Below are 14,588 nucleotides of genomic sequence, written 5' to 3'. Positions count from 1 at the left end.
CTATTGTCGATGCTTTCTTGGTAATTGCAACGCAAAATCATTTTGTTCGGTTTACTGTACTTTTTTATTTAAATAAGACTTTAACGTCAATTTATTGTTTCACAAGCATTAAATTTTCCCAACAGTTACAAGAAAATATAGTAAGAGTGACCGTAATGAGAAAGAATAGTAACGGATACCAGACTTTCCGGTAAGAGCTAGAAAACTAATTTTCATTTCGTACCTAGAACTATATTTTTCAATTGCGGTAAAAAATGAAAATAGTTAGGATAATAGAGAGGTAACCGTAACTAAAAATTTCTCTCGGCGTACATACACGGTCTAGAATATCGAAACGCGAATCAATGATCGTATTACAGAATGAGAAAGTAAAAAATACTCTGCATTTACACGACAAATGTAGAACGCGAAGCGCGAGTCCCTCGAAGAATGAAGTGCAAAACAAAAATATAAATATTATTGTACACCCAGGTTATTCGCGTGTGGTGAAAATATTTCACGGTACCGCGAGGAGCGATCCTCTGTATATCCTGAACGTACGTAACGTATTCGGTTATTACTGGATTACACCGAAAATCCGATTTCCCCAGATTTTCCAATTACTGCGTCATCCTCGAGCCACCCGCGCCTCGGCGAGTTGAGTGGGGTGGGGGGATTAAGCGGATCCGCAACACCGTGTGTGTGAGTGTGTGTAGGTTTGTACCTACCCTGCAGAAGCTGCACCTACGTACGTGCGATTATGATCCAACCCCCATTCGAACATTTTGACAAAAATCGGGTATGTCGGAATTAGCGGCACAACTTTGCGAGCGCTGCATATGCATAAGAATTTGCAAATCTTTATTGTACGCATTCGAAGGAATTGCCGTGTAGGAACAAAATAATAGTTGAGGAGATTCCACAGCTTTGCTGAAACTGATGAATCGATCGAAAAAAAGAACAATTTTTCTGGTTGGTTTCAATAAAAATAACTTGATTTTCAAGTTTCATAAATTTTTAGAGAGTTTGTTCGCGACCAAGTTCAATTCAAAACTCGTTATGCCGTAATCGGAGAAGCTCTTAAGCAGCATTTAAAAAGTTTTATAACTTCGTCACAAGTTCCCTGAAATTTTTGAAATTTTTTGTAACGATTTTATGATCCTCGTATTATACTGACTCTGATTTTTCCGAAAGTTCTATGATCATTTTTTAGTCATACATTTTTTTTTTCATCAGCCTGCTAGTTGAATTGATATTATTGACTAAAAAATGTCAAATCCTATGATTGGAATTTTTTCATCGACCCTCCTTGACGTAGAATCAATTAAAAAACCATAGTTCTTAGGGAATAAAAATTTAAGGACATACGACAGTCTCGACCATTCACAGGAATTGCTTTGAACAGTGCAGTCCGCATCTATTCAATCGCCTACCTATACATCGTACATATGTATACCTAGGTATATTATGTAAAGCGTATACAGGATCCTGGCGTAGGGGCGTCCTTCCAAGAAAAAACTAGGTACTCTAGGTGGCAGATCGTCATCGGAGTTTAATTAAATCGAAAATCGAAGAGTCATTAATGACAAGTGGCGCCCAATAGCGATGACTCCATGATTTCTATTGACCGCGCGATACACGGTGGGGCCTCCTTGACTCGAGCCGGGCCATGGCCGAGCTGCGGGACCCACCGGTCCCATAATGGCAGTATAACAGTCACCCGCAAAGGCCATCCGTTGTGTAAGACACACCGCCTTCTCAATATTATCGATTGGTCAGAAAGAAAAAATATCTAATGGGTCCTTCTCTCCCGTCCGTGTCTGCTCTAAACGTGTGTAATGTGCGCAGGTAGGATGTGAATGTCATGATCACTCTACCTGACAATTGGATATAGTATTCGAATTACCGGCGTAGCCGTTGGTTTTTTCACGAGCAACATACAATCAGACATTTTGCGCGAAATTGATCGGTTTTTAACAACGAGAACAACGATAATTTATTACCGGAATTCACTTTAAATGTACAGTTGACTCGCATGCAGTTGCGTAAAAAAAAACGCTCGTACGCAGGTTCGCAACTAATATTACAATTAATGTTAAAATTAGACTATATATAGACCTTTTGACCTTACGACTTTTAATTTTGAACATTAAAAACCCCCATCTTTTTTCACGAAAGCGTTTTTGAGTTATAAATATTGAAGCCGTTTCACAATTTCAATCCTTAAAATTGTCAAGAAATTTGCAAAAATTCAACTTCAATATCACCAGTTTAATATACACGTATACTGTAGAGTTAAAATTATTTGAGAATCACCGACAGGAAAAAAATTTCAACGTTCCAACATGAATTTAGGTAAATCGAAACTTATGGAAGTACTAAAAAAGTAAGACCAAAGTACTCCGTCATTGGAACAATATTAAAAATGATCAAAACAAAAAAATGAATTTTTGGAAATTTTTACTGAAGAATATCCATACAATCGGAGAAGCGAAAAGCTTACCAATTAAAAGCTTTCGATATTCATAACTCTATATCGGTTGCAGAAGAAGAGAATCAGGGTTTTAGAGATACATACTGTCATCGGATAGTGTAATCAGCATAGAATGCACCACATATACCTCGATCCGTTGAATTGTCTTTTCTTACTTGAGCGAAACGACCAATTTGTTTCTTCAGTATTGTTAAGGTATAAGCCTGGCTTACCCCGCCTCTCGTCAAACCTTTAGTGTCACTTATACGCATCGATGCTATGAAATTTCACACGGTAAATTTCTTACTCGAAATCGCTTATATTGTCTCTCAAACGAAATCAGCGGTCGCTGTAAAAAATATTCAACAAAAACGAGATGACATATTTTTCCCACGCTGAAAATAGAATTACCAATCGCGTGGTACAAACATAAAAAACCTCAGTCCTTTGTACCTGCGAAGATCAGAGTACTTCATAATGATTGTATAATAAATCCGTCCCGTCACGTTAAAGTTGCGAACTTCAATCGTACATCGTTGATCGGCTGTGCAAGAAAAAAAAACAAAAAAAAAATACCGTTCTGCAAAGGTTTTCCGTAACGAAAAAGGCAGACGAACTGTCTCCAACGAACTTTTTGGTGTCAAAGATGAATACTCAAATTTTCCGTCACGTCAAATATTTGTCGATAAAAAGAAAGATCGAAATAAAAGACCAAACCCGCGGAAAGAAGAATACTCATCACTTCAATCGACTTGCGGGACAGCTGATTGTGGAATTTCCAACCATGCACGTTGAACGCGCGTGAGTAAATTAGTCGTTAAAACGCCGCCTCGTGCCATCCGCTCCAATCGTGTCTCGTCTCTTCCTCCAGCTGCGAGTATATCCGCAGATGCTGAGGATTCTACGAAAACCTCAACGGCAGGAGTACAGAATCGATTGACCCCAGCTCTGTCCACCCACCAACTTCACCCGTCCATTTATCTATCCAACCAGTCATCCATCCGTCCGTGTGTACGAAAAAAGCTCGCAATTCCAACAACCTCTCCATAAAGCCGCTTCAAAGATCCTGGTATCTCGATGCGGGTGCTGCCACCTAGGAGCGTTGTTTCAAAACGGTCGAGGAATCGTAAAGACGGAGGCAGGCATCGTGCATCGGGAGCATCAACGGCAGCACAGCAGCAACGGCCTTTCCTACGAGCAAGTTATAGAGGCGGTGGGGGGTGGATGGGGAGGCGGGGGAGGAGGGCAGAGTCGTCGAAGGCGTAAGGCCATCGTCGTTGCGGTCCATCGGCAGCAGGTTGATGGATATGCTTCTGCCGCCTTGCTACGGAGGAGGACCGGCATATAGGATGCATGGGAACTCGGCTCTCGATGCGCGTCGTCGTCGTCGTCGTCGTCGGCGGCGTTTCTCCAGTCCTTCCGGAGCGACAGGCGGGCCGACGGGGGTGGCGGCGGGGGTGTGAAGGGGGCTGACGGCGGTGGCGTGCGGGGGAGGGGGGGGGGGGAGCGATAAAAGCGTCGCCCCAGAGGGGAGGATTTGAGGCGACGCGCGGCGAAGGCGTCGGTCCGCCTAGGTGGGGGTGGGGAGGCGGCGACGTTGGATGGTCGGTGTGTGTCTAACCTCTCTCTTTTCTCTATGTGTGTTGCAGCGCTCGCGCGACTGTCAAGCGTTCGGGTTGCCGGCGGTGGTGGGGATGTCGCCTCCAGCCCCCTCGCGACCTCCGGTGGTAGGGATGACAACGGCGCCGGAGGGAGGGTAGCGCCGGTACGTGGTGGGGATGACCGGAGAGGCGAACAGGAGGTGGAGAAGTCACGCAGCCCAGAGAGTGTCGAGCCGACGGCCGCGTTTGACGTCGCATCTCTCGTTCTCTATGGTTCGCGCGCGCTACCGATACGACTAAAGATATTGCTCGATCAGTTGCTTAACCAACTACCGCAACAACAAGTTACGCGTCTGCTTGCCGCTTTCGGCTGGACCAGCGAGGATTACAGTAGAGGATACATACTGCAGGTGAGTCTCCTCTTCTCGTCGCCTCCCCCCCCCCCCCCAACCACCCCCTCTCACCGCCCTGCCCCCCCTTCTCTCTCTCTCTCTCTCTCTCTCTCTCTCTCTCTCTCTCTCGCTCTCTCTCTCTCTTTATCTTTCTCTTTCTCTATCTCTCTTCCCTCCGCTCAACTCTTACACTCATCAATCATCCGTTGCGGACGATTAATTCTTACCCCGGATTCGAGAAACAAAGATCCGCCTGTGTCCAGGCAACTCGCCACACTCGACGCGTTTGTCATTTGTCGAATAACGCAGCCCTCTGCGTTAGGGCGCGAAACAAATGCCGTTCGAGATGAATAGCGCGAGTTGCCCACACGCAGGCGGACTCCACCCTGTCTTCGTTGTGTATTGTATATAACAAGGCGCTTTGACGCGCGGTTCTTCTTTTGACGGATCACTCGGGCGTAAACCGATGGACCAAATGTTACCGGTTCTCCCGTCAGAGCAACTGTCCGCTGCTGACTCAACTTTCGAGGTGAAACGGACTTCATAAGCCACATCATCTCCACGCTCTCTTCTCCTTTATCGCTCCGATTTGACGGACGCGGTGTACCGATCACCTTGCACGCTCTTGCATCTTTCTTTACAGATCTTTGATCAGAAGTGACAGGGGCGCCGGATTTCTCGATTCCTCAATGCTACGGATTTTTGTTTCTTGTTTCTCAAGCGTCGTCAACGTAAATGAAGAATCGTAAAAGCTGTGCTAAATATCGTTACGTACATGTGTGTACGCGTTGCGTTTACTAAACTCTCCGACATCTAAGTAATACGAGACCGAGTACCTATGTGTGGCGTAGGAAAAGAAAAGTGAGATAAAGATGAAAAAGTCAAAAAAAGTGTGTCGCAATAAACCCGCGGTACGGATGTATAAACGATAGCGAGATATTTAAACAAACAATTCTTAGAACAAACAGATAAACGAAGTGAATCATAAAAAGAGGTAATTAAGAAGTGAACCAAAAACTCGTGGAAAATAAGAAAATAACGAACAAATCAAGTTGAGGAGAAGTAATAACAAATTTTTAAAACCAACTACTTACGTGTAAACCATTTGGTGGATTTGACAGTTGGTTTCGTGAAAAGTGTCATGTAAATACAAATGTATAATACAAGAAGACGAAAATCGAGGAAAAGTAACACTGTGTGAATCGTGGAAAACAACAACTGCGAGTATTATAAATACACGTATGACAAAATACAACGAGAATAAAACAAGTTTGACCGACGTATGTATACAATATATAACGTTATAGGTATAACGGCATGAGCGATGAAAAATGCTTCTTCCTCAAACCGATATCAAAGGACTGGGATAAAGACTTTCGTGACATTCGTGCGTGTGTGCTTTTGTGCTTCCACCCCAGGTCATGTATGCATGTGCCTCTGTGTATCAACAATTTGCAATAATCTCTTACCGATCGAGGAATTATTGTGGATTACGCAAGCCGAATGTATCAGGACATCGACAGTTACGTGTATGGATCAATCAAGGAATCGCATTCGAATCGCGCTGTAATCGCGCGATATTATCAGAGAAAAGTCAGAGAATTTTATTGAAAATCTCGAACTTAGAACGCAGTACGTATAATTATTGACAGATTTTTTATTCTTCAACGAATCTCGCCTGACGCGCGATTATTGCACAGATTTGTCTCCTCTAACGAAGCAATTCGTATCATTATTTTCAAATCTGCGCGATTCGGAGATGATGTTGTTTGTTCGAATTCGCGAAATAATCCCGTCAATTAATGTATGAAAAATTTTGTAACCCGAATGCGGAAAGTATCGCACCTAGTTCGTACATTATACTCAGGCATAGGTCAATTGACGCGGTATCTGGCATTGAAACGCGAAATGGATAACGATCGACCACCCTAAGTGCATAAAAAATGACCGACTTTGCTGCCCCCTCGTGCCGAGAAATTATAAAATAAAAGCGAATCACCCCCGTCGTTCAGGCACCGAGTCTAACGAGTCTTCACGCGTCTTCCAATCCGCGACGTGGCGTGACAAAAAACTTGAAAAAGGAACGACGAGGAGCAGAGCGTAATGGAGGGGGGATGTTGGTCGTGTTGTTCGTTCGTTCGTTCGTTCGTTCGTAATTAACTGCTCGTTATGCACCGACCTGACTATAAAGACCACGGATCGTGAAATAAAAGAAGAAGAAGCGGGAGCGAAGGAGCGCTGATTGCGTAGAGTTTCGGTTGGTCAAATCTTTAGGCAAATTGAAATCGTTCTGCGATCGATCGGCGAGCCTGGAACTATTAAATAATCCGCGATGTATCGAGCACACGCGATTATTGGCTCGTTGATCGGAATTTTGATGGAAGAATCTATGTCCTAGCTCGCCGTTCTCTACCGGTTTTAATATCTCCAAGTTGCCGATCTCATCTCACATATCTCGCAATGATGCACGACGCGACGGCTGCAGATCAGGAGCTGGAAACGAACGCGATGCGACGCGAATTGGCGGCCTTTCTTCCACGGCTTTGTTGACGAAATCGTTGTACGTGTGGAAGATATTAGATGCAAATAGATGGAAGAATTTTGCGTTGTTTTTCAACGTTTCGTCACGTATCTCGAATTGTAAAGTATCGTTGGACCAGTAATATATGATGAAGGAAACACGTATATGCCATGTATGCGTGTTACGTATTAATCCATGATGTGTATGGAAAATTGATCGTGAAAGAAATTAAGTTCCGATTATATGTGTTTTATTGCAAAGAGTCGTACATGCTCAAGTTTTTTGTTTCGTAAAAATTTACGGTTACAGTCCTGTCGCTCGTACAGTCAACGTTTCATTTGGAAGAAATTATTGTAATTCACATCGCCGTCGTTGCATCTCTTCGCGTGAAACCGAATGACGTAGATTATTATTTGGAGGATGAATGATAATTACATGGTAAAAATGCGCGCTGAATATCATGTACAATCACCCGTTTCTTCGTACACTGTGCGACGTAGAGAATCGTAAGTGTAGGCAAAAAGAAACATTTCGTGCGAAATCAAAGAACGAAGCTATGCCTCGAAGGAATCTTCATTTTCATGCAGAGAAATTGTTACGGTTGTTTTTAAAACATTATCAAGATAAAACCGACTGTGCAAATTAAGAACTTTTGGGTTGTATTTTAAATATCGATAGATTCATTGACAATTTGAAGTCACGGTAATCGATGCGGTACTAGATTTCTATTGTGTCCATAGAATGCGGAAAAAACGGCTTCAATCGCGTTCCGTTTACTTTACGAATATTCATTGCGGATAATTCTCTTAATATAAACTTGAAATCGAAAGAAATCGACCTTACAAGTAATTTCGAGAGATACCGCATCCCACTTCTTCGTGTTCGTAAACGTTGATTGCAATGTCAGGAGATCGCTTGTATACATTTGTATAATTATACCCCGTGACGATGGCTAATACCAGGATCCTTCACGCGTCTCATTCGCGCCGATACCTATCATAATGCAAAACTGCAATACTCGATTCTCACGATTAAAGATGCACAGTCCGAACAAAAAATACGTGAAGAAAAAATTCTAATTAAATAATATAACTGGCATTAATCAAGTTTAGTCTCATCGATGCAATAAATCTCTTCGACACTGATCGAAGAATCGATCGATCTGTCAAGAAGATATTTCTCGAACGATTTCTGGAGAATTTATTCAATTGAAATCGATTAACCTTACAACTAGCTTTAACTTTAAGTTCAAAATCTTTGTTTCACATTCATTTATTTTCAACTTGATATTTTTTTTCTTTCCACCAAGTTATTTGTACGATACATCCTTTAAAATTGTACTATGCTTAATTCAACGAATCTCAGAAAGTGAAAAATGACGGGCAAATAAGGAAAATCAAAGAATATCGTTCGGTATGACGATAATTTTCGACCGCGGTTAGCAATACCGGTTGAATAAAATTCTGTCGCGTAGCTAGAGATAAAAATGAGACTTGAAGCATGGCTGACGTATAAAAACTTAAGTGCAGGATCGGAGGACGCGGACGTCCTGGACCCCCGGCCCCCCAGAGGCACCGAATTTGCGGTCGGATCTCCCCCCGGCCTTCTTCTCCTACACGCCAGGCAGTAAAATCACCGATATTATCAATTTAATACCGACGTTGTAGGTACGCGCAAAAGACACACGTGTAAGTACAGCTGGCTGTGGGTATTTTATAAACGATCGCGGCGCGACGAACCTTCGCCTTACGAAATACACGAAAGAGGAGAGAAAAGGACGCGCCACATGTGTGGACGATTTAAATTGACGGTGTCACGCGAGCCAAAGGCGAGGTGGGTTTTACGTATTTATAACGTACACGAGGAGACTGTATAAACTTCGTTTAAATGACAATAAGCGGCGGCGGCGGCGGCGGCTCGAACGGAATCTTCCGCTTAAATTACAATCCCCTATTCGGCCAGAAGGGAATTTTACTTCTGCAGGTTGATGTTCCAGGAAGCGAGAGGAGACAGCCGCTTTTCTCTTTATTTCTTTTCATTTTTCATCGCATCGCGCCGCGAGTTCATTGTTTCTTTTTATTCTCGTCGATTCCTCTTTAATTTCATTTATACAGCCGCTGTACCGCAACTCGTCGCTGAAATGCTTACTAGCCTCGATTGTAATTGTGCACGATGACAATTTTTTCACGCTTACGTTCATTTACGCATCGATGCATGATTTCAGACTCGCCCGTTCTGTTTTCTTTCTTTTTTTTTTTATTTTCTTCCAATCTTTCGTTTTTTATGATTCAATGAGTATGTGAATACCGTTGGCAATCTCTTCTTCACACAACGTCCGTTCGTCAAATAAAAAGTTGTACGATATGTGGTTGCGTAACTGCGTGCATCGATAGCAAGGTTTTACCGATTTTTCAAGCAACGTTCGTGTGTCCAGAGGCTTGGTGTTAAGAGGTTTAACCGATTTTAAAAATATTGTTATCGATATATGGAGAAGGTCGTTGAAAAAAAAAATTTACTCTCATATTTATAAACAACATCTCGGCACATTTATTAGAGTAGAAAACTTGTGCGGCGAAAAGTAGTTTGCGTCAGCTTATAAATTTCACGACTGGTTCTATAATTACTAGATCGCGCGACATCGCAAATGCGGTTCCAATTACGAAGGTGTAATTTTTAAACATAAATCATATACGCACCTACTCTGTAGTTAATTAAATACGAAATAAACCGAACCACACGTAGCGTATAAATCGTGAACGAATTTCCCATTATTAATTCGAACGTACGAGTATAACGGAGCCTGCTTATCTCTTTCACTCGATTTCTGTCTAGACTTGTAATCCTATAGAACTGGACGATGTGTGTCACTGTATCTGCGATACTCGCGTGAGGGACGCCGTGGTCAACCATCTTGTTCGTTTAAAGGTGGAAAAAAAGAAAAGACGGACTCTGGAAAAGAAATAAAAATATGTGTTTCGTATGTAAATCGTCGGTCGTTGGGGCGTCGTTCACGGTGGCCCCGTGCGGCAGGACCCGGAGGAAAAGGAGAACGAGAAGAAGGATCTGGGAGGACACGCGGGAACCGTGAGGGAGCCCGATGATGTGGGAAACCCGGTGCCGAGCCACTCCGAATCGTATCAACGCGAAGCTTGGCTTTTTTAAGCGGCCGCCCTGAGGCGGTCGAATTATATTATCATACGGTAATATCAATATTATTGATATTATACGCAGAGGACGCGATATCCTCCGGGGAACAAGTACGGGAGGAAGAAGAGGCAGAAGAAGAGCAACAAGATGATGAAAATAAAGAAAAAGCAGAAGAGAAGACGAGGAAAGAAAATGAGACAAAGCTCCAAGTATTCAACTGTTTCAGATTAAAGCAATATTTCTACGTCGTTTTAGTTATTGTCTTTCGATGCGCTTAAATAACCTCTAGTGACGTATACTCATTTTAGTTTCTCGATAGAATTTTTTTAAATAATCGTAGAGCAACAGTCTGAAATCGTTTAACAGTCGAACTGCGGGCCTCGTTTTAACGCAATTAATAACATATTCTGTTTTCGTAGACCTTGGAAGGTCGGATTCGGTCCGTCATTCCTAACAAAAGGTACGAAAATTGAATTATTAATAAATAATAAATTAATAAAAATAAAATAATACGATTTATGAAAATAACTTTATCATGGTCTTCCCGTGTAAGATCGTACTTGTAATTATTTTGGCAAATACGGTAAAACGAGTGGAACAATTCTGTTTCCTTTTCAGAGTTTATTCGAGAAGAAAAATGTCCGAAGCGCTTTTCATACTTGAGATAAAAATCCCGTATACGAGTATACTTGAAAAACTAACGCTCAGGTCTTGTCGCAGTTTGAAACAAATTATTGCCCTGTTTCGAAAATGTCTAGTTATTACGTACCTTTGCAACGTACATTTATTACGGACAGATAATGACGAGTAGTTTTTTTTCTCCATCATCTTATCCTTTACCCTGAAGTATTCCCTCCAGATAGGCAAGAACAACTCACGCGTGACGTTTTTCTTCCGCCGCTCATTATCCCCAATTGTTTTATTCCGCAATTCTGCGCAACGGTATTTCGGCGGCATTTGTATAACGTTTCCAAACAACGCATCGCGCCCTGTTGTACAGCTATAACAGGGTAGATGCGCGATTCGGCGCGTTATGCAGTTCTTTATCGGTATTTATGTAATTATTATTCGGGCTGCAAACACAATTGAAACGCTATCCCGGGTTTCCTTTGCGGTCCTACAGGTATACCGTGCAGGTGTAATGTTATATCCTGTCGCGATTTGAAACTTGATATATAACCAGACACCATTAACGACGACGAAATTTCAATTGAGAGAAAAGATCGCAGGTTGGCAAGTAGGTATCCTTCACCTGTACTACATCGGTGTACGTACCTACATACCTTATACCTACCTACCTACATATTATAACACACGATGCAATTGAAAAGCATACTGCTATTATATCGCCTTATACGATCTTCACGTTTTCTACACACGAATAAGACAAAACCGTCTGCCGTGAAATTATATTCAGTGTCCAGTCACGGATGGCACCTTCGATTGCATTTTGCTCCTCTTATTTCTTTTCACCGTATCTACACCAGAACCGGTAGCATAGGGTCAATTTTCTCACCTTTATACAAGACTTTCAATTCTGGTTTCTTTTTCTTTTGCAATTCTGGTTTTCGTTCCGCCGAAGCTTCTGTCAATTATCACGATTTATTTTCCGCGTTGCTTCCCCTGCCAAATTACGCTGCGATTTTATCCTACAAATGATGTTTTCAACAACTTTTACCTGAAATCACGAGTAATTATTATTATAGACTACTTTGATCTTATCTGAGGTAACGGTTTATTCCAAGAAACGTCTTACCATTTACCTGTCCAGCAAAGAAAGATCGACGAACGATATTCGATTCTTCAAACGTAACAACCGATGAAATTCGACAGATTTCGCCAGAGATCAGTGAGTCGATTCAAACGGCAAGAAAAGCATTTCAAGCTGTCCCTCGGTTTTTACCACGAATCACTCTCTGGGCGACCTCGTGTTTTAGGTTGCTTATTGGGCAGAGGTATCCTGCAGGGTGTTACCGCGAAAATTCCGGCGAGGCGTGAGAAGTGACAGTTGATAGTTTTATCATTCGATTCGCGGAACGAGCTGTGAGGAAATTGTTTAGCCGATTCGACGAATGTGTCGACGACGCAGCGATCAGAAGAAACATGCGTAAACTAGTTGTAACGAATAAGCCTCGCGACGGTGGGGAAACAAAAACAATGAGACGCGGAGTAGAACAAAAGTGGATGAAAAAAATTAGAAAAAGTGACTAAATGGAAGGTTGAAATACCGATTTATACGTAGGTACCTGTAACGATCGTAAAACACAACTTGTATAAAACTATATCAAAGTTGCTTCTCGGCTGGACCGCCTGATGTCGAGGAGGAGGTGAACACGTACACGGTAATAATTACACCTATAACAACAACAATAGTATAGATCGTTTCACGGAAATGTTCAAACGGAATGCCACGATGAGTGACGTAAGCGATCGGTATGCATAGATCACTATAGCAAAACGCTATACGGATAAACGATAATTGTCACATAAAGTAAATTTTATAACTGAATAATAATTCAACTTGCTTATATAAATGTAATTACACGTGTGTTTATATATGTATGTATCGATAATTCGGAATATTTTATCGATACCTCTGCCCCCTCCTTTATTCTTTCTTTCTTCTCTCATTGTTGCTCCATCTTGTTACACCGTTTTATCATCTATTTTTTTTTTTTTTCTTTTCCTCTCCTCTCCCTTCCTTTCAATCTCCTTCGTTACGGGATACGCGCAAGTGCCGAGGCGATGAGCCCGCGGCGCGTGATCCTGTGTGTGCCGCTGAACAAATATACAGGCTAGAGACGCGAAGACGTCGCGGCGCTGGGCGTCCTGGGTTACGTCGACGGTGGTGCGGCGGCTGGAATGCGTAAATATACAAGAGAGAGAGAGATAGAGATAGAGAGAGAGAGAGAGAGAGAGGCGAGCGGCCGCCTAGGCTATTCTGTGTATATATACACGCGTCTAATCCAAATTTATAAGGACCCCCGCGTGACTCTGCACTATCTGATTTCTTACACGTCTGCCATATTTATCGATATTTTCAAACCACGCGCTTCTTCGGAATCTAAATCAAATGCAAAAGGGCCAGAAAAATTGTACATAAGTGATGGAAAAGAGGGTAAAGAAGGGGGGGGGGGCGACTTATTTAGCAATTGGTGCAGCTCGATCGTCACTCGAAAAGACGAAAAAAAGGGAGACGACGAAAACTATTGGATATACCGTGTAATGTACGTTGAATACATATATCCACACGACATCCACCCATGCGGCTTTGATAATTTGGGTTCAACTTTTTTCTATCTTCCTCTGTTTGTTATTAGCGTCTCTTTGAAGTGAGAAAGTAGATGGCGGCTATTAATGGGGAGATCAAGGTCCATTATACGGGATTCTCATTTCGTACGTTTTTCTAACGTAAACGGAGAAATTTGGATTTGTTACATACGCGTGCACTGCCTTGACTCGCCTCGGATGAGAATTCGACCGACTACGCAATGAATATCACTACGAATGAAAATTTTTAATGATATTAATCAGCTTCTGATATTCTGTATACCTAGTGTGTTTTTTTTTTTTTTTTTCAAATTGATACACAGTAATGCCAAACGATTGGATTATTGTGGTCCCGATCGAGAGTTTATAGGTATAACTTATACCTGCGTATATTACGGATAGATTCATTCATTTATTACGCATAAACTGAATTCGAAGGGGAAAATTAATTACAGGTAGTGGGGGACGAGTACATTCAGAAATTTGAAACTCATTAGCGGCTATGATATTGTTGCAATTTATATTATTTGGAGAATTCATTCTCCATGAATGATGGTTCGTTAGAAGTGTTTTTTACAGTAGGGTGATTAGTTAAATTGTACAGATTAAAAGAAATATTTAGTGAATATATGCGACAAAATATTATACAAGCAATAAAATTAGCACAGTGTCGTAAATTCTCTGATAAATCCGCGTTGACATTTGTCAATAACAATCACTCACAAAAATTAAAATTATAACGATGATACGTATTTCGCATTCGCATTCACACTTAACGTCTCTGCAACGAGTTCAAAAATTGTTACAGTGAAAGTTATAATACTTGGGATTAAAGCGTTTGTACACCTACGCACTGATAATATTATACGAGTTTTTTCGTTTAAAGTTTCGTGACCAGTTTCTGATAATACACTAGATTTTGTTCATCCCCTGAATTACATTCCTTGGTCGCGGGACAAGCGACAAATAATTCGCGATCTGTAATATAGTTGAAAAGGCGAGCGTCCGCTTCGCGTTCCATCCTTGGAACGATAATTATCATTTTACCCAATTCCTCCTCGCGTTCATGAATAACGAAACAGCGGCTCTCCCTCCGTGTGTATTCTGCTGCACCGTTTACCCTTTACCCTTCCCGCGGGATGGACCCTTCTCGACCGTTTCTAGTCCTCCGGGATTCGAGGCTGGTATATAAGCAATTGAATTCA

At 41.9% G+C, this 14,588-nt stretch overlaps 1 protein-coding gene across 2 annotated transcripts in view; it reads left to right on the top strand.

Moving 5' to 3' along the window:
- LOC124304039 (uncharacterized) overlaps positions 1–14,588 on the top strand; it is a 261,121-nt gene that overhangs the window by 241,187 nt on the left and 5,346 nt on the right. For both annotated transcript variants that reach the window (XM_046761976.1, XM_046761977.1), the window contains exon 4: positions 4,102–4,463. In XM_046761976.1, coding sequence (XP_046617932.1) covers positions 4,102–4,463 — 362 coding nt within the window. The remainder of the gene's footprint in view (positions 1–4,101; positions 4,464–14,588) is intronic.

This window comes from Neodiprion virginianus, chromosome 4 (genome assembly GCF_021901495.1).
Source record: "Neodiprion virginianus isolate iyNeoVirg1 chromosome 4, iyNeoVirg1.1, whole genome shotgun sequence".
NCBI lineage: Eukaryota > Metazoa > Arthropoda > Insecta > Hymenoptera > Diprionidae > Neodiprion > Neodiprion virginianus.
The sequence above is the reverse complement of the archived record's forward strand: the minus strand, read 5'-3'. Positions and strand labels throughout refer to the sequence as shown.